The 18,874-nt window shown below is 55.5% G+C and overlaps 1 protein-coding gene across 1 annotated transcript in view; it reads left to right on the top strand.

The window, feature by feature from the left end:
• The window catches only part of DNMT3A (DNA methyltransferase 3 alpha), a 77,648-nt gene that overhangs the window by 16,695 nt on the left and 42,079 nt on the right, over positions 1–18,874 (top strand). Inside the window, exons 3-5 of the mRNA XM_068971520.1 lie at positions 11,247–11,517; positions 17,301–17,344; positions 17,794–17,940. Of these exons, the coding sequence (XP_068827621.1) occupies positions 11,247–11,517; positions 17,301–17,344; positions 17,794–17,940 (462 nt within the window). The remainder of the gene's footprint in view (positions 1–11,246; positions 11,518–17,300; positions 17,345–17,793; positions 17,941–18,874) is intronic.

The raw sequence follows: 18,874 nt of genomic DNA, 5'->3' as shown, positions 1-18,874 counted from the left end.
CGAGAGGAGACCACATGTAATTACAGTAAATACAGCCTGGGGCACGTCGCTGTTCAAGAATCTGCAGGGGGACCTCCCTGGTGGTCCAGTGGTTAAGAATCCACCTGCCAATGCAGGGGACGTGGACTTGATCCCTGGTCCAGGAAGATTCCACACGCTGTGGAGCAGTTAAGCCTGCGTGCTGCCACTACTGAAGCCCGTGTACCTAGAGCCCATGCTCCGCAACAGAAGCCACTGCAGTGAGAAGCCTGAGTGCCACAGTGAAGAGCAGCCCCTGTTTGCCACAAATAGAGAAAGCCTGTGTGCAGCAATGAAGACCCCGTGCAGCTAAAACTTAAATATTGAAAGAAAAAATCTCCAGGGGCTCCGTTTCTCATGGGATGAGACCTGGAACACTCCGTCTGGCTCCTCACCACGTGACTTTTCCTGCTTCTGCATGGGTGCTCAGCATCCACCTCTTTTGCCAAAGAAACCCCGTCAGCTTGCTGCTCCCTGAGCACCCTAGGGACATTTGTTCTGATGTTCTTGGCAGCCTTACCTGCTCTCTGCCCACCCAGTGTCACAGCCCACCGAAGCCTGTCTTGCAAATGAAGCCCAGGGCAGCCATCGTGAGCCACGCCGGCCCTCCCTTTTAAACCAATTGTTGAATTAAAATGAACACTAAGAACTAAGACAACAGCCCTGCGATCCCAGACCTGGGTCCGCACACCTGACGGAGAAGCACCAGTCTGAGAGCTGTTCGTTCCCCGGTCTGTACAAAACCTGAGAATCAGTTTAGAAACCTTTATATCAACTTGATGCTGTCACCACATCTACAGGCACAATTTTGTTTTACAGAAGTATCATTCCCTGATGGATTGGGAATCTAAGATACCTAAACCAAAGCCTGGCTTTTCGCACAGAAAAGCTGGTGGTGAGAGCATGTCGCTTCCACCAGATCTTCCATTCAGAGGTGTACCGCCCCTTCCCCTTGCACCGGGTACCCGCTCACTGAGACTGGCAACCCTGAAGAAAAGCTGAGAGTGGCGCAGCGCTCGACTCCCTACGAAGGCCTTCTACCCCCGTGGGCCTCATTTGATGCTGACAGCAAACCTGTATGGGGAGGTGGGGACTGCTGTCGTGACTGTCCCCACAGTCAGAGGAAGAGACCAAGGTTCAGAGAGGGCGACCTAGACTTGGCCTCCAGCCTCCCAGCTGCAAAGCCCAGGGTGCTTATCCTCTCTCGCCACTCCAGTCTCACCACCTGGGAGACTGGGTACCCTAAATTCGCTTTAAGATAATATACGCAGGCCGGGCTGTTTGAAAACATGTGTAGACCTGGTCTGAAAAGCATCTAGAGGAAACAGAACTGAGCAGGGCGACTGACCCACATACTTGAGAGCCTGTGGCTAAGCGGGGAAGGGTAGTCTGAGGACTAAGAGGTGGGCCCGTTTCAACCAGGCGGCGGCATTGGTCTGTGGCACTGGCCTAGGAGCCAGGATGCTCACGGCCCCCACGGCAACAGGAAACAGGAAGCCAGCCACAGGGCTGGGCGGGGCCTCGGAGGGGAGCTGGCACCTGCGTGCAGGGCCTGCTGGCTGGCCAGTTCTCATGGCCCGCAGAGGGGACAGCACCGTGCGGGGCTGGTCGCTGCTGGCCGGAGAGCAGAGGCCCGCGTGTGGGTGCGAGTGTCGGGCTGGGAGCAAGAGGCATCTTTTCTGTTCTCCGGCTCCAAGGACATTGAGAGTAACAAGTGAGGGTGTCTGAAGCTGGTTCCTGCCTGATCGCAGGCCCAGACAGCCCTGCGACCAACTTTGTCCCTCGTGTTGGTTACACCTAGGGCTCTAGGAGGGACAGTATCCGCCCTTGCCCACCAGACCCTGGTGGGGGACTGGACCTTTGGGGCTCCCTGCCCTGTTTACTAGGTAGATGTACTTATTCATTGAAGATTTATACTCATCAACTTCCTCCAGGGTTATTTTTGCTCAGTGGGAGCACTCTGAGGTCACTTCTTGCTAAGAATAACCCAGAGAGGGAGGGAGGGGGAGGGGAGGAGGGGGCTGGGAGCAGGCACTGAGCTCAGCCAGACCGGCCCAAAGCCAGTGTTACTCACTCCTCTTTGGAGGCGGAACCTCCAACACCGTGCCCCAGTGAGTGAGCTCACAAGGGCCACACTGCCCCACTTCAGAGTGAAGTATTTGGGGGTGTAAGCTGTGTGAAGCTGGGATTCTGTCCCATGGCAGCTTAAAGCCAGCTGTTATGTAACTTGCTCAGTAGTGTCTGACTCTTTGCAACCCCATGGACTGTAGCCCACCATGCTCCTCTGTCCATGGGATTCTCCAGGCAAGAATAGTGGAGTGGGTAGCCAGAGGATTCGCTTCTCCAGGGGATCTTCCAACCCAGGGATCGAACCTGGGTCTCCTGCATTACAAGTCAATTCTTTACAGTCTGAGCCACCAGGGAAGCTAGCTGAGAACCTTTTAACTCGGTTATTGAGAGTTTGCAGTACTGGCTCATTTTCCCATCTAACAGATCCCTTTGCTTCTGAAGACAGCGCTTTTTGTGTCCAGGTTCGAAGGGCTCCTTCACTTACCTCTGGAACCTTGACTCAGTGACTTGGCACCCCTTATTTTTATGTATAAAACTTTCTGAAAGGGTGTCTCCCATTCCTGGGGCCCAGCCCCTCAGGGGGCGTCCCTGCCTGTGAGCCTGCATCAGGCACACGGCTGCCCACTCCCGTCTCCTCATGCTTTTGTAGGGGTGGGGGAAAACAGGGCTGGCAGGCCTCTCAGGAGGGCAGAGACTTTTCTTGGAACTGTGCCCTGCAGACGTCTCTGCTGTTCCCACAGCTGGTCAGTCAGATCAGCACTCATGGAGGCCTCCGGTACCCAAGAGCCTGGTCCGAGGTCTGCGCCTGAAGTGCCAAAGAGATGTTGTGGGGAGGGGCTGGACTTTCAAAGGGAGGTGATCCCTGGAAGGGGAAAGTAAGAGATTTTCCCACTTGGGACCCTCCTGAGCAGCATGTTCAGAGAGGGGACCCATGTGGCAGGGAGAGGATGGACTGTGAGCAGACTGGCTGGGCTGAGTGGATGGAGGTTTCATTTAAAAACACCTTCTATCTTGGTTGGAGAGGTAGTTTGCAGGCTGCCTGAGGGTTTACATTTTATCCTCTTGAAAATACGTTGTGTTTATCTGGAGAAGTTTTGAGACAGCATAGGGTGTGAAGTGATGGGAGTCAAGTTTTGGGAAGGTCATTCTGGCATTTGTGAGTATGACAGTTTGAGATACAAGAATGCAGGGAGATAGGGTGATGAGGCCAGAAAACATGTGCAGGGTCTCCTGGGTTGGGGGCAGCCGCGATGGGACAGGATGGGTGGGGCCTGCGCTGCCGGGCTGCAGACAAGGGGGAGACGTGAAGGTGCTGCTGGCCTCCAGGGATGGCGACAGTGTTATTGCCAGAGACAGAGACTTCTGGAAGGGCTGGCAGGGGCCCTTTCAGAGGCCGCTCTAGATAGCTGGTCTTAACCAGGGAAGCATCTGAGTGAAATCTCAGAATCTCCATTTTGCTTTCCCGAAAATCCCTGCTTATTTTCATCCCTCCCTGGCCTCTTCCCCAGAGCCACACGTCCCAGGCCACCTCCAGCGAGAGGCATTCATTCCCTCCAGTCCCAAGCCCTGAGGGCTTCCTAGGACCCCGTGGGCTTCTGGGGAGCCTGAGCTGCACCTGCCACACTCCCCCAGTGGCAGGGACCTTCCATGAACGCTTTGGGGCAGGGTTGTTGACGTCGGTCTTCTTTCATCATCCTCACCTAGAGAATTCTGTGCGTTTCAGTTCTGCCACCTCAAGAAAGATGTAACGGAGCTGGAAGAGCTCCAGAGAAGGGCAGCTAAACCGATCCAGGGGAAGGCAGGGCTGCCAGGTGAGGACAGACAAGAGAGAGTATGGCCCTCCAGTCTGGAGAGACAAAGGCTGAGTCGGGATGTGATTAAAGCTATGAAGTCACGGCATTGGGTGGGGCAGGATGAGCAAAGCCCGGCGGGGGTGGGTGAGGGTGGGCGGGGAGACACCCAAAGAAACTTTAGAAAGGTAGGTGAAGCGGAGAAAAGAAAGCCCCATTTTCCATGGTGAGTTCCCTTCTCACCGAACCTGTCACCCGAGGCCTGAATGTAGAGGCTGAAAAACAGAAAAAACTTCAAAAGAGGCTGACTTAAATCCTACGTGGGATCTTCTCCACATAATGGCTTTTTCAAGGCAGCCTCCAACTCACCCTGAAATCCTTTGAGGATGACTTCAAAGAGCACAGCCAAGCCCTCTTCCAGGTGGACAGGTGTCCCTGGCTGAGAGCGGAACCCCAGGTGGGCCACCGCTCACCAGGTGCTTGCTTGCTCTCACATCCATGTGTCACAACCAGCAGGGGCCCCAACTGAGTGACCTCTGCACCCTGAAGTTCTCCCCTCCATCCTCAGTTGCAAGTGGGCGTGCACACGCACACACACTGAAGAGATCTCTGGGGAGGAGGGTGGGTGGGAAGGCAGCTCCTGGCCTCAGTGGTGAGAGGAACGGTAGGACCTAGAAGTCGCATGCAGCCTGGGGGATCAGACTTGCCAGAGTTGGCCCTCTTTGGCCTCTGGTCCTCCTGTCCCTTGACCCCACTGGTGGCCCTTTTAGCTACTCCAGTGGCTAAAAGGAAATTGGAAGGGTCGAGGTCCTGCTTCCAAAGTCTTGGGGCCCAACTCCAATCATCCCAGGAAGACTGGGCAGGGAGGCATGTAGAGCCTCTCTCGAGAGTGGGCACGGGGGGCCTCTCTGGCTCTCTATGCCTCAAGGCCACTTCCGGCCAATCAGAACAGACAGTGGCTGGGGGAAGGGGCTGCAGGAAGGCCTGGAACAGAGGAGACTGGGGAGCCTGGGCCCAGTGCCAGCGCTTAGGGGACAGGGCCGCCCTGCTTACGTGGACAGTTCGGCTGTTTCCTGAAATTAGAATCAAGTTGGGAAAATCCAGGGCCTGGTGGGGACCCGATGGGCCTGCAGCAGCTGAGGGACTGGATGAACAGTGGGTGTGGGTGGAGGGGGATGCTGGTGTGTGTTTGTTGACATCATTCTGGGGCATCTGAGCACAGCTCTGTCCTATGGCCAGTGAGCAGATGTCTCTGGGCCATGGGTGCACTCCTTGTGTGTCTGCACATGTGATTGTGTGTCTGTGTGTCTTTAATCAAGAAGACGTAACTGGCAGGATGCCAGGGTTCCTGGCTGGCACAGAGCTGACTGCTGCCAAGGGCCTTAAAGGCACAATGGCCATTTGGGGGTGGGGGTAGGAGGGCAGGAAGACGGGAGGGCGAGGTGAGGCCGCCCAACATCTGCTAGCCTCAGGGCCTCCTTCCTCCGGGAGTGAAGGCCTTTTTCAGCAGCGGCTCCTGGCATGGGAAGAGAGGGTGAGTCAGGTGCTCAGAGCCAGGCCGGGACCTGGCTCCAACTTTCAGGGCCGTGCAGTGGGACAGGCAGGGTCCCTGGGTCTCCCCCCTCCACACCTGAGCTCAGGTAAGCCTGCATGCCAAGGCTGTGCTGGAGAGCTGGGCCCTGGGCCCTATCTCCCATGTATTATTTCCATCACCTCTTAACTTGCCAGTGTGTGTGAATCTTGTGTGTGTGTGTGTGTGTGTGTGTGTGTGTGTGTATTATAACTGTAAAAAGCCTCAAAAATCACTTCCCTATCTGGAGCCTCAACACTCCTCCCCACCTTGGAAGACAAGGCCTCACCTCCTGAGGCCTGGTGGGCGTACTGGGGTCTGGTCCAGACTTCCAGCAGAGAGGGAGGGGAGCAGGGCGTGGGGGGTGGGGCTGGGGAATTGGCTTTGGCCTGAACAGGTTCACTGCAGAAGGTTCCTTCTTGCTTCGCCTCTGGCCTTTCGTTGTGGTGGCTGCTGCCAAGGAAACAGCCGGCAGCCTTTCCCTGGCCCTGCTCAGGCACATCAAAGCCTCCTTTTCCTCCTTGCAGCCCTTGGGATTTGAGGTTGGCTTTTCCGGAGACTCAACCCAGGTGGGGAGGCCAGCTTTCGAATGCCTCTCCTGTACCTGGGTCATTCTGGAAGCTCTACCACTTAGAAGGTGTGTGACTGGAGGGCAAACTATGGAGCCTTTTTCTTTGGAAAAGTAAGAGCAACATAACCCATCGGGATAACTGTGATAATTACGTTTATTAATTGTCTAAGCATCTTTATGCCGAGCCCTCTGCTTAATACTGGGGAGCTGTCAGTGGAGTGGTTGGAAGGAAGAGAAATAAAAAGATAAATAAGGCAAAGCTCACAGCCTAGGAGGGAGACACACAGTAAACAAATAATTAGGTACCATGTGAGGAGTGCTTTAATGAGATAGGGTGTGAAAGTGCTTTGTAAACAAATGTGGTGTGCGGTGGACTGGGAGATGTGAGTAAATGCTGGAGTGGACTGCAGCGCCAGCCTCCACGGGGGCTCTTGGGGGGCAGAGGTTGGGAAAGGGGTGAGGCTGAGGGCCTTAAAGAGCAAGCAGGGCCTGACACAAATGCCTTCCAGAGGTGTATGTGTGTGTGAGAGAGAGAGAGACAGACAGACTTAAAATATTCCTTAGAAGACAGAAAGTAGAATAGTGGTTGCCAGGGGCTAGGAGGAGAAATGGGGAGATTTTTGTTTAAAGGGTACACACTTTCAGTTTGGGATGATGAAAATGTTTTCAAGATGGGTGGTGGTAATGGTTGTACGACAGTGTGAATGTACTTAATGTCACTGAATTGTACACTTGAAAATAGTTAAAATGGTAGATTCTATGTTACATATATTTTACAGCAACGTTTTAAAAAGTTAAAAAAAAAATGGTCCTTAGATAAGGTCCCTGTGTCTGTGCCCCTGTCCTCAGCCCAGGGCTTTTCAACAACAGCACCCTCCCTCCCCCTTTGGGGCTGCATAATTTCCGTGTTGGGGGTTGTTGTGTAGAGTATTTAGCAGCATCCCAGGCCCCTACCCACCAGAAGCCACAGTCCATGCCTGCCCCCACCCCCTGCCACCCCCACAGTGTGGTGACCAAAAATGTCTCAGACATATTGCCAAATGTCCCCTGGGGGGGCTAAATCCACCCCAGCTGAGAACCACTGCCTTCACTGCTTGGAATAAGCTGCTCACAGGAGAGGTCCAAGGAGCAGGTAGGCAGCAGAGAAGCAGGAGGCGTGATCTTGGGATGGAGGGGTCTTGCTTGGAAGGAAGACAAAGGCCAGCAAACTCTGAGGGGGCCCCAGGAGGTGGTGGGCCGGGTTTGAAGACCCAGAGTGAGGCATGTTGGGGGGGAGGTGCACGTGGGTGATGGAGTCTAGCTTTACTCCACTCTGTTGTGCCCACCCACCCAAAGGAAGAGAAGTGAGGCTCCCATTCCCCTCCTGCCACCACGCCTGACCCCCTCTCCCCGCCTCTGCAGGCACGAGGCAGAGGAAGGAGAAATTGTCACCTACAGCTGCTGGTGGCCCCTTCGAAAAGGGCTGGGGGTCGGGGGTGGGGTGCTTCTGCTGCTACCCTTTCTCCCACAGGAGAAAAGAGTGTCTCAGAGTGTGTTGTGTCTCCTCCACTCAAGGCAGTAGTAAAGAGTAAAAGCAAACAAAACCAGATCTTTAACCAGTTAGGTTTGACATGCAACGAAGTCGAGACTCCCTCTAGACGTGTGGACTGGATGCTCTCACTGTAACCTGGTCTTGGGCATTAAGGAGTTCATTATGAATACTAAAGAGCTGCCAGGTGCCCTACTCAACGCCCAGTCTAACCCAGTAGAGCGATCCCGTGCCGCCTCTGCGGCTAGTGGCCACAGAGGAGAGGAGGGGGCTGAGGGGAGGTAGAAGCAGAGGAGACGGAACCGGGAGGGCACAGGCCGGGCTGGGGTGGCCACTCCCGGCAGCTTCCAGGTCTGCTCTTCTCACCTGAGATGGAACATCCAGCTCCCCCCGTGGACCTCCTTCCTTCCTTCCTCTCAATGGTTTCTTCTGGGTGGATCTGACCTGCCCAGTTTCCATGCCTCAGAGAGAGGGACAGTGAGGGCCCACTAGTAGCTGGGGGTGAGGGGGGTAGTTCTTCATGGGTTAGATGGATCTCAAGTTGACAGTGGTAAGAGTCAGCAGCTCCCCTAAGCCCAGAACTCCAGTTGACTCAGGCTGGTGGGGAAGGGGGATGAGGGGGAATGGTGAGATCAGGGCCGATTTCAGCCCACTTGAACTGACACCCCCCAGGCTGGAGCTGTGCAGAGTGCCCCCTGACGCCTCCTCCGCCCACCTCTGGAAGGATGGCCTGTCTCACCCTCTTGCAGATTGGGGGTCCCTCCGGGGCAGGCCTGAGAGGGGTCTCCAGTCAGGGTGGCTCGGGACCCCGGGGCTGGGTCGGGTCTCAGAGCAGGTACTCCTGGGTCTCTATGCTCTGGAGCTGGCAGTCAACAGGAAGTGAGTCCCAGGGTGAGAAGAGGCGGTGTGGTCCCCGGGCAGGAAGTAAGTGACAGCGGCGCTGTCTGAACAGTCTGTGGGGCTGGGAGCCTACCCTGACTCGAGGTGTGTGTGGGGAAGCGAGTGGCTAGAGGAAAGGAGGACACGGCTATGGTAAGAGATTGGTGCCGCTGACCCAAACTCCTCAGCCTGGCCAGCGGGACCCCCCGACTCCCTGCACAGCCAGACCTGAGGGGGGCAGAGCCCCCGCTGCGGGCCCCTCCTCTAGGCGTGCCTGGCTCTCCGGTTGCCCGGACCATGTGACTGTGTCACACACAGGAGGCTTGCGGACTGAGAGGATTCATCCAAGGAGGGGAGCTCCAGGCCAGGGAGCCCACTGGCTTGAGCAGGGAGGTGGAAAAGACCTCCTGAGTCCTGGAGAGTATGTGTATGTGTGAGTCCCGACCCATGGGGTAGCCACCGAGGAGGACAGGGCCTGCTTGCTCTGCTGGCTTTGGCCTCCAGTGCCCAAGCCTGGTGGAGGACTTCTCCCTTCTCCACCCCATCCCCGAGGCCTACCTCTTCCTCTTGCTGCAGCACCCCCGACCCCACCCAACCCCACCCCACCCCACCCCACCCCCGCTGCTGAGGAGCACACACGTGTAGCCTTCCGTGGGAGGGTTTCTTCCTGGAAGCAGGCCTGCCCAAGCCGGTCCCACATGCCCCCTTCCCCTGGAGAAAGCAGCCTGGCCAGGCCTCGAGGGCGCTCTGCATGCCCTCAGGCTGCTCTGTGTAGGGAACCTCGTCCAGGGCGGACTCTGGCTTTTATTTCTGTTGTTTTCTCCAAGGCCCTTGTCCCTCTTCGCCACCTCTGGGGTTTCCTCGCCATACAGCAGTGGGCTCACCGGTGAGAGTGTGGATCCCTGGGGCAGAAGCCGCCTTGGAAACTGCAGGGCCTGGCAGGGAGGGGCTGGGGAACCCAGCGCTCCGTCAGGCTTCGGGGTGCGTTCTTCATGGGTATAGCTATCTGGAGGGAGTTTGGCAGGATCTCTTTCCTCACACTTGGATGAACAGACCCTCTTCCCCAGCCAGGCCACTTCCGGGACTCTGGCCTATGGAAATTCACAGGTGCAGAGAGCCATAAGTGCAAGAGGTTCTCTGCAACAGAAAGCCAGTCGGCCCACAGCCCACCACTAGGAGACGGTTTGAATAAATTAAGGACCATCCTTTCAATAGAATGTTGAGCAGCCGAGGCAGAGTGAGCCAGATCCATACGCGTTGGTATGGAGAGATGCCCGCTGTGCTTGCAAAGTGAAAAAGCAAGTTGCAGAACAGGATAAGTCATATGATCCCTTCTTAGGGGGAAAAAAAAAATTCTGGATCTGGATGTGTGTGTAAATACGTGTGTATAAACATGCAACTTACGCATGACTAGATGCACAGGAAAAAAGTTGAGAAAAGACACTCGCCAAACTGTAAATGATGATTCACCTGTGGGGAGTCAGTCTGGAGGTAGGGAATTGAAATAGGGGCTTTAACCTTCCAATGCTATTCATTTTTGTGTGGTTAGAATTTTTGTATATGACTGGCTTTTATAAATAGAAAAAAAATGACTTGAAGGAAACCTTCCTATAGGACTAGCCTAGTCATCTCACCTTACAGGTGGGGAAACTGAGGCACACTCTTGAGCAGCACCTTCCTGAGGCTTTTGCTGAACTCGTGCTGCTCCCGCCCTCCTCTGGGCACCGATTCTGCAGGGGAGCCAGTGGGCAGGGCTGCGGCGGGTGGTCCGGTGCCCGCAGGCGTGGCAGAGCGCCAAGCACAGGGGGAATCCTGTCTCTCCTGCCCTGAGAGGACACCTCTGTCCCTTCTGAGATGTCCTGGCCTACCTGCCCCCAGATGGCCGAGGACCAAGTGCTCGCCAGGCTCTGTCCTCACAAGGTGTGTGAGTGACCTCAAGCTAATCACAAAAGTCTCCGAGAGCCTCCCCAGGAGGCTGGGTGCTCTGAGGGGTAATGGCTGAGAGGGAACTTCGCCCACCGTGCAGTGACACTTAGGAGGGACAGTTGTGACAACTCTCAGTGTGGTTCCTGTAGCAAGCTCAGTTCTGAGACTCTTGGGGCCAAAGCACGACACTTCCTCTTGGGGGGGAACATGGCACCACGTACTCCAGACTTGCTGCAAGCCACTGTGTGCTGCTGGCCGGGGGCCTTGGCTCTCCTAGGGTCTGAGCGCCCTCGAGAGGCTGTGGGGCCAAAGCTGAGCGAAGGAACAGTGCTCGGGTTGGGGTTGGGGGAGAGGAGGCCCCCCCTTTCACCCTCGCACTCCACATGCCAGGCCGCAGCTCAAGAGGACAGCCAGAAGGGCGTTGACACAGGAGTCAAATCAGCCCCGGGTTACTAGGAATCCTCTGGGGAAGGGTCCTGGTTTGAAGTGGGGATAGAATGAGGAGCATTCGTTTTCAGTGGGGGCCACAGGGAAGGCTTTGGGACCCCCCCCCGTCACTTCAGTGAGTGGGGGTGCTGTGGGCTGGGGTACAGAGCTGTAAACATGTTAGTAATGAAGACAACTAGCACTTGTACAGGGCTTCACAGTTTACAAAGCACTTTCTCATACATTTTCCCGTTTTCTTCTCTGGAGTCCACAGACCTTTGGACTTCAGAGGGTGAAGCCCTTGAATCTGAGAGAAAGAATTGAGTGTGTTTGACTACATACACATTTATGTGAACACCATTTTCTGGACAGACGGTGTGTAATTTTCACCAGAATCTCCACTGGGCCAATGATGCATGAGGGGCTGAAACCACTGGTCTAACGCTCCCCTCATGTTTATCTTTGCAGGTGGAAAGCAGTGACACACCGAAGGACCCTGCCTTGACCTCCAAGTCCCTGTCCATGGCCCAAGACTCAGGCCCCTTAGAGCTGTTACCCAACGGGGACTTGGAGAAGCGGAGTGAGCCCCAGCCAGAGGAGGGGAGCCCCGCTGGAGGGCAGAAGGGCGGGGCCCCAGCAGAGGGTGAGGGTGCCACTGAGACCCCGCCCGAAGCCTCCAGAGCTGTAGAGAATGGCTGCTGCACCCCCAAGGATGGCCGGGGAGCCCCTGCAGAAGAGGGTAAGTCCCGGGCACAAGGGGGGAAGCCTCTGCAGGGCTGGCCGGGATCCCCCTGAGGGTTAGAACTCAGGGCCTGGAAGGTCCCAGAAGGCCCCAGCTGGGTGGTGGCTGAAGGTCTGCTTGCCAAGGCTGTGTGCCCTGGAGGCTACTGGCTGGATGTAGCCCGCGCATGTTTTATTTGACCCAGGCAGTATTTTAAACATTAAAAAAAAATTATTTGCCAATATTTGAAAATCAAGAAATTTCACATAAAAATCTGGAGTTTTGGGGTCTCATAAAAAAACAAAAACAAAAAAACTAGATTTGGTACAACAGTGAGTTTGCAGAATGCTAGTGGTTGCTGAACTGGGGTGATGGCTGTCTCTCCACAGGCTGGTTGTTCTCCTTGCTTTCCATCAGCCTTGGCCTCGCCTGCTCACTCTTCCACAAGACCTGTAGCTCTTAGGGATCCACACGCTGGAAGCCCCTGGCCTGGGCACTCAAGGACAGCAGGTGCCCTTGTGGGTGTTATAAGCCCCGTCAGCCTTTCCCAGTGCAGATGTCCTAAGCCCACCACAGTTCAGCAGACGGGACTGAAGTTCAATGGTGACAGAGTAGGGGAGGGGTAGGGCAGGTGGGGGTGGGGTGTGCACTGCCCAGCCCAGACCTCTTCCTCTAGGGACTTTCTGGCCTAGCCCTGGAGCCCTGGAAAGTTGCCCACTTTTTTCTTTCAGGTTAAGCCAGTGATTTCAGGGCCAACAGAGCTGTAAACATGTTAGTAATGAGGACAACTAGCATTTGTACAGGGCTTCACAGTTTACCAAGCGCTTTCTCATACATTATCACGTTTGATCCTCCCAGGGCCCTGCCAGGTTGTTTTGCATATGTGCATTTTAATTTCAGAATGCCTTCCTTCCAAGAGTACATGATGGGGAGTGAATCAATCGATTAATTGGCGTGACTTAATTTCACATGCTTCCAAACATCATATTCATGCAGGGTAGAGAGCATCTCCAGAAGAGATTTCCCAATTTATTAAAAAAAAATCTTTCATTCATTTACTATTCAACTAATATTTACGATGCTCCCACCACGTGCAAAGGGCTTTCTGAGGTACTCATTCTGCATCTGTGGTTTTATTTACTCTCTCAGTCTTCTTCAAGAGGTATTATGAGCCTCATCTTAAGGTGGGAAAAAATCAAGGCTTAATGAGATGCAGTGACTTGCTCAGGGACCCCAAGCCTGTTGGCAGATTCGGAATTCATTCATCTTGGTCTCTAGCTTCAAAGTCTGTGTGCCCTTCCCATGCCCCCTGCTGTTCTGGGGGGTGGGGTTGATATGGCGGCCGGTCCTGAACTCAGCACCTCTGGGGATGTGTCCTGACATGCAGAGGAGTGGCCATGGGGCCTGATTTGAAACAGGAAGAAAGGGAGAAAACACCATCTCCCTTTACAAAGACCAGATGTGCAAGAGCAGAACTGGGAACCCACTGGTCCTGCCCACCAAACAGGCAGCTCCTGGGACCCCACCATAGCTTGCACCCAGCTGAGGCCCAGGGCTGGGGCAGGCCTTCCTGCCTGTTGGGATGGAGCCAGCACTGTAAGGCTGCTCTTAACTCGTGAGAGTTTGCTTTCGGTTTGGGATTTCCCTGTTCTCCGTTCTCAGGAGCAACTCCTCTAGTTGGTCAATAGGGGTTTATTAAACACTTACTTGATGTGTGCCGAGATCCGGGGAAGCTATCACAAACAAAAACCTGGTTCTTGCCCTGGAGGACCTCAACAGTCCACTGAAGAGATGGACATTAATGAGAAATGCACACTTACAAGTGTGTGTTTATACACAGAGATAAGTTCTTGAAGAGAAAATAAACATGGTTCTCAGGAACTGTAACAGAGGAGCCCCAGACAAGCTGGGCTGTTACACCTAAGCAGAAGGATGAGCTGGGGTTTACCAAGCGAGGGGGTGAGAACAGGTGGGAGGGAGCAGGGTATCCAGGGACCTGACAGAAACGCACACGTGTGGAATGGGGGGAAGGAGGGAGAAGGGTGTGCCACAGGGGGACAGCAGATACGGCCAGTGCAGCTTCAAGGCTGCCCTCTCGAGGGGTGACATGATCCGCTTTACGTTTTGAAAAGATCCCTTTGCCATCTGGATCCTGGGATGGAACAGAGGGGCCGGGAAGCAGGATGAGCAATCAGGCGCCGAGGGGAGGATGGCAGATCTGGAGAGCTGTGGATGAGCGCCAGGGACAGGAGGGGGGCGGGCAGAGATGATGTCAGGGTGACTTCTGGGTTTGGGACTTTCGCACACTGAGGGATCCTTCTCAGACTCTTAGTGCAAAGTGCAGTGGGCGAGAACGTCCTGTGTGTCCTTGATCTCCAAAATTTGGCCTTGGAGCACTCCTGTGTGGCTTCAGCTATTGAGGCTGTAGAGATGCTGGCAGGGATCAAAGCTCGGATCCCTGAAGGTCATGGTGAATTGCCTGGATGCAGAGACTGGTGAGCTGGTTCCTAGAGGGGTGGGCAGTGGCCTACTGGAGGCTTGGCCACTGCTTCAGCAGTTGGCCCCATAGAATGCATATGCAGCTGCTTGGTTCCAAGAAGGAAGGAGACTGAGGCCCCAGGGAGAAAGTGACTTGGTCATGGTCTCTTTTCAGGGGCCCCATCTGTCTCTCCCGGAACTCCTCTCATTATTTCCTACACAGGAAACATGGAGGACTTTAAAACAGTCTTGGCCTGGGCACCCTCCTGTGTGCACGTAGGAGCCCCAAATCCTGATAGTACAGCCAGGAGAAAGGAGGAACAGGGGAGATGATGAGTAATAAGGACACGAGCCACCTGGACAGGCAGGTGGTGGCCTTGGAACTGCTCCTGCACTCCTAGCATTAAGGCCATCATGGTGATAGTAGTAATGACGGTAATGTAGCTTTCTTTTTTACTGAATATTAACCATGTGTTGAGTGTTCTATGTTCTTGCTACTCAAAATGGTCCATGGACGAGCAGCGTCTCCTGGCATCACCTGGCATGTTACAAATGCAGTCTCCAGCCCCACCCATAGACCTATTGAATCAGAATCTACATTTGAAAGAGATCCTCATGATTCTGAGGCATATTAAATTTGAGAAGCCCTTTTCTTTATGTAACTCTCTCATTTAATCCTTGCAAGCATCTAAGGAAGACTTTTATTATCCCCATTTTTCAGATGGGGAGACTGAGGATTCAGACAGGTTAAGTTAGTTACTGAGATTATACAACTTGGTGAAGGGCCAGATGAGGGTCAGCACAGAGCTTCTCTCTGCTTAGACTGACACACTAGTCCTGGGCTAGTAACTACCCTCTGAGGCCAGCCTGACCTCAGTCCTGTCCTTGGGATTTTGGTTCATTTTAAAGGGAATTTGGAGGTGACCCCCTGGCAGAGTATGGCCTCAGACCAGCAGGTAAGTGTTAGAAGCACTCTGGCCTCCCCTGCCCCCAGGACCTGAGATGCCCCAGGGTTATGTCCAAGCCTGCTAGGGCCATCCTGGAAGACACACAGCCACCTGGCCCAGCCTGCGACCCTGGGTCTGGGCCGGGAGCAGATGGACGGCAGAGGGAGTGTCCAGAGAGCAGCTGACCACCCCCTGACTCAGGACAAGTGCTGCATTCTGAAGCAGCCCAGTTGGTTGTTTTGCTGGGCCGGGCTGGAAAGTGTGTGTGCGATATCACTCAAGTGGGCATGCGCGGAATCTGTCATGGAGAACATTCCAGAAAGAAGCCAGTTGGAAACCGCATGAGGAAAAGTAGTTCTGTTTCGGGGAGCATGGGGGCTGGGGAAGGAGGAAGAGGGGAGCCTCAGGGCGGTGTGATGTGAAAAGGAGATAGCCGGCTTGGGAGTCAGGAGCCCTAAAATCTCAGCTCTGGTAGTAAGTCCTTCCGCTCCCCGCCCCACCCCACGCCCCCCCGCCGCGCCTCAGTTTCCCCCTCGAAGGGCAAGACAAGTATCCCATCATCTCGACAATTCCTTTCAGCCCCGATTCTCGGTAATTCTAGTGAACAGAGGATTCCCCACAAGCCAAAAGCTACGGAGGGTCCCCCGGAAGAAAGGTCCCAGGCGCCGCGTGATCCGAGGGTGGGCGCCCCCTCCTGGCCAGCCCAGAGCGTCGCCGGGTGGAACACGGGGGGTCTGAGAGACGTTGGGGGGCGGGGACCCGGGGAAGGAGGGAGGCCCGGAGCCGGCGGGCGGGGAGGGGGGGCTGGCAGTGGTGAGGCCAGACGGCCTAAAGGAAGCACGAGGAAGCGACAGGGAAAGTCCGGTGAGACGTACCTTAAAAGGCCTGCTGTGTACACAGCGCTGGCGAGTTAACACGCGCCCCCGCTTCCTCCCGGCGCCCTGGGCATCTGGCACCGCGGGGTCCACACCTCCCAGCAAACCCGCAGGTGCAGCCCTGCCTGCCCTGTCCCCAGGCTCCAGGTCATCGAAGCCCAGAGCGGAGCCGCAGGTCTCCCTCCGTGAGTGAGAGAAGGGGGAAGAAACAGCCTCTTCAGGGGCTTGGGGATTCAGAGACCTTCAGTGCTGTGGCTGGTTTCCGCCTCACAGCCAGGAGATGCAAGAAGGGCTGTTTTTTCCGTTTTGGGCTCTTTGTCTCCCCTTCACGCCGCCCACAACCCCCCTACCCCCAGCCTACCAAGTGACCTTGAGCCAGCCTTAGTGACCTTCCTGCTTTGGGGCCAAGCACAGTAATCTTGACTTCAGATAAAGGAGGTCTGGGGCCCAGGTGAGGGGAGGCTCACCCCGCCCCCCCCACACACACCCCAGCCTCCCTGCCTCAGCACCCCCAGTCTCCAGCAGGAAGCTGGAAGGCAAAATTAACCCAACCCACAGCCAGGCAGGGCTGCAGACTCCAGAGTGTGCCAGTGAGGAGCCTGAGAAGGACAGGACCAGCCTAGGAGCTCCGGGACCTTTTGGAGCTTGGGACCTGGAGAAGGACAGGAGAGGATAAGGCTTCCCTGCCCCCCACCTGTAAAGGCTGTACTGCTGGGGCTTCAGCCCCCAGGGGAACCTTCCATTCCAGGAACTGGAGTCCGGGCCAACTGAGGAACCGTGGGGAAGAGGATCAGGGAAATGCTGTCTGAAGCATTAGCAGGGTTATGTACCTATCCTCAATGAGGAAAAAGCTGGGAGAGATTCCAGAATGACTGTGGAGAGTGGGAATCCAAGGCTTCTAGAATAAAGACAGAACTCAAAGACCTGAGAATGGGGTACAGAGGCAGATATTCATGGTAGAAGTATGGTGTTGAGAACTGCAGGAGCACCTTAGAAACCATTTCCAGCATCTTTATTTTCCACATGAGGAAACTGAGTCTCAGAGAGACAAAGTTGCTTCAGTAGTCTTGCTCCGGTCCTCCTGCGCCCCCATCCTTCCACCCCCAGAGCTTCTTTGCCACACCCCACACCTCGCAGTCTGGCCTCCCCTCCAGTAACTGAGCTCTCTTGACTGGGAGTAGCCAAAGGGGCTCTTTCCAGACCCTCCTGTGTGCCTGACTCACTCCATGGGCCAGAAACCACAGCCCTGGCTTTTCTGTTGTTCCTTTGGGTTTGGGCCTCCAACCCTGCCCAGGTCCTTTTTCTGCCCTGGCTGCGCTCCGAGTTCTGGGGCCAGCATGATATGATGCCTGGCACACAGTAGGCCATCAGGTTTGACATAGGCGCGACCGAATGGCTGGAGAAGCCCTATCCCCGAGGCAGGGACCCCAGGCACAAGGTGAGGCCTCTGAGCCACTCCTGTAACTCTGCCGACAGTCCCTTTGTTCTTCCCTCTCCACAGGCAAAGAACAGAAGGAGACCAACATCGAATCCATGAAAATGGAGGCAAGTGTTTTCCTCAGCCCCCAGGGGCTCTGTGGATCCTGATTCTAGAAGAAAGCCACCGCTCTGACCGACCGTGGCGAGTGTGTGTGAGGGGAGCCCGAGGTGGCCCCTGGCCCCTTCTGTACTTGTCCCTCCGTGAGGAGCAGAGGAAGTGGGTGTGGAGGTTGGAAGGCCCCCAGCGAGGCAGCCAGCTGGTCCCCACTCCGAGACCAAGCACGTCCCCTCCTGTTTTATGTCCCGCCCCACATCCCGCCCCATCCCTCACTCCTCCCACCCAAGCAGGGGCTTGTCCCGAACTCCAGGGCCGGCATCTCCGGCCAGGAGTCAGAGCTCCTGTGTTCTGTACGAGGTGAGTGCCTCCTTGGTTTCCCCTCCAGGAGGAACGACCCTGCAGCAGGGCTGTCCATGCCCACCTTAATGCCGGTCTGTCTGTCGTCTCTCTGTCCTAGGGCTCCCGGGGCCGGCTGCGGGGTGGCCTGGGCTGGGAGTCCAGCCTCCGCCAGCGGCCCATGCCGCGGCTCACCTTCCAGGCGGGGGACCCCTACTACATCAGCAAGCGCAAGCGGGACGAGTGGCTGGCACGCTGGAAAAGGGAGGTGAGGTGCCTTCTCTGGCCTGGGCCCCAGCCCGTCCCACAGAACCGGGAACCTGGAAGTTAGCTTCAGCCACCGTCTGTGGCTGTTGTCAGGCCCTGGCTGAGCCTCAGTTTCCCCTTCCCCTTCAGGTTAACCTCTCACTCTACAGGGAACTGCTGGCTCCCTAGGCAGTGACTGCGCGTCCTTTGTTATTTCCACAAATGTTACTGGACACTCAGCGTGCAAGCAGGCAGTGTCTAGGCCTCATGCACGTATAATTCCTGCCCTCATGGAGCTGACATTGTGATGGGGGAGATGGACAGAAAACAAGTTAGAGCTCTTATTAGACCTGAAATAGAGGGTAGCAAAGGCCTGCTTTAGGTGGGGTGGTACGGAGGGGCTTCTTGGAGAAGGCAGCATTGAAGTTGAGACCTGGAGGAATAAAAGAGCTGGCTCTGTGAGTTGTGGGGTGGGGGAGAGTATTCTAGGCAGAGGAAACAGCACAAGCAAGGCCCTGACTTGTTTGACTGTGTAAAAGACCGGTCTTCTCAGAGTGAACCAAACGGGAGAGAGTGGGGCCAGATGAGAGGCGGCGAGGGGAGGTAAGCAGAGGCTGATCATACAGAGCCTTGAGATCTGTTTAACGCTCAGGTTTAACGCTGAGTATCCTGGGCAGCCCCTGAAGGTTTCTACGCAGAGGAGTGATTCGATGTAGATTAAAAGAGCAGCAATGGTGAAGGAGAGGAACAGACCTGGGCTTGCTAACCGATGGGAAGGATGTGGGAGGGGAGACGATGGACATGGCCCACGGGGGTGATGCGTGTGCTGCTGCTTCAGGTGGGAAGACTAGAGGAGGAATGGGTTTGGGTGGGAGGGAAGCAAGCGTTTAGTCTGAGATACTAAGGTGCCCGGATCCCAGAGCGGAGGGAGGCCAGGCTGCAGATGCAAAGGTGGG

Source organism: Capricornis sumatraensis, chromosome 1, assembly GCF_032405125.1.
Source record: "Capricornis sumatraensis isolate serow.1 chromosome 1, serow.2, whole genome shotgun sequence".
Classification (NCBI taxonomy): domain Eukaryota; kingdom Metazoa; phylum Chordata; class Mammalia; order Artiodactyla; family Bovidae; genus Capricornis; species Capricornis sumatraensis.
This window is presented reverse-complemented; position numbering and strand designations above follow the sequence as displayed.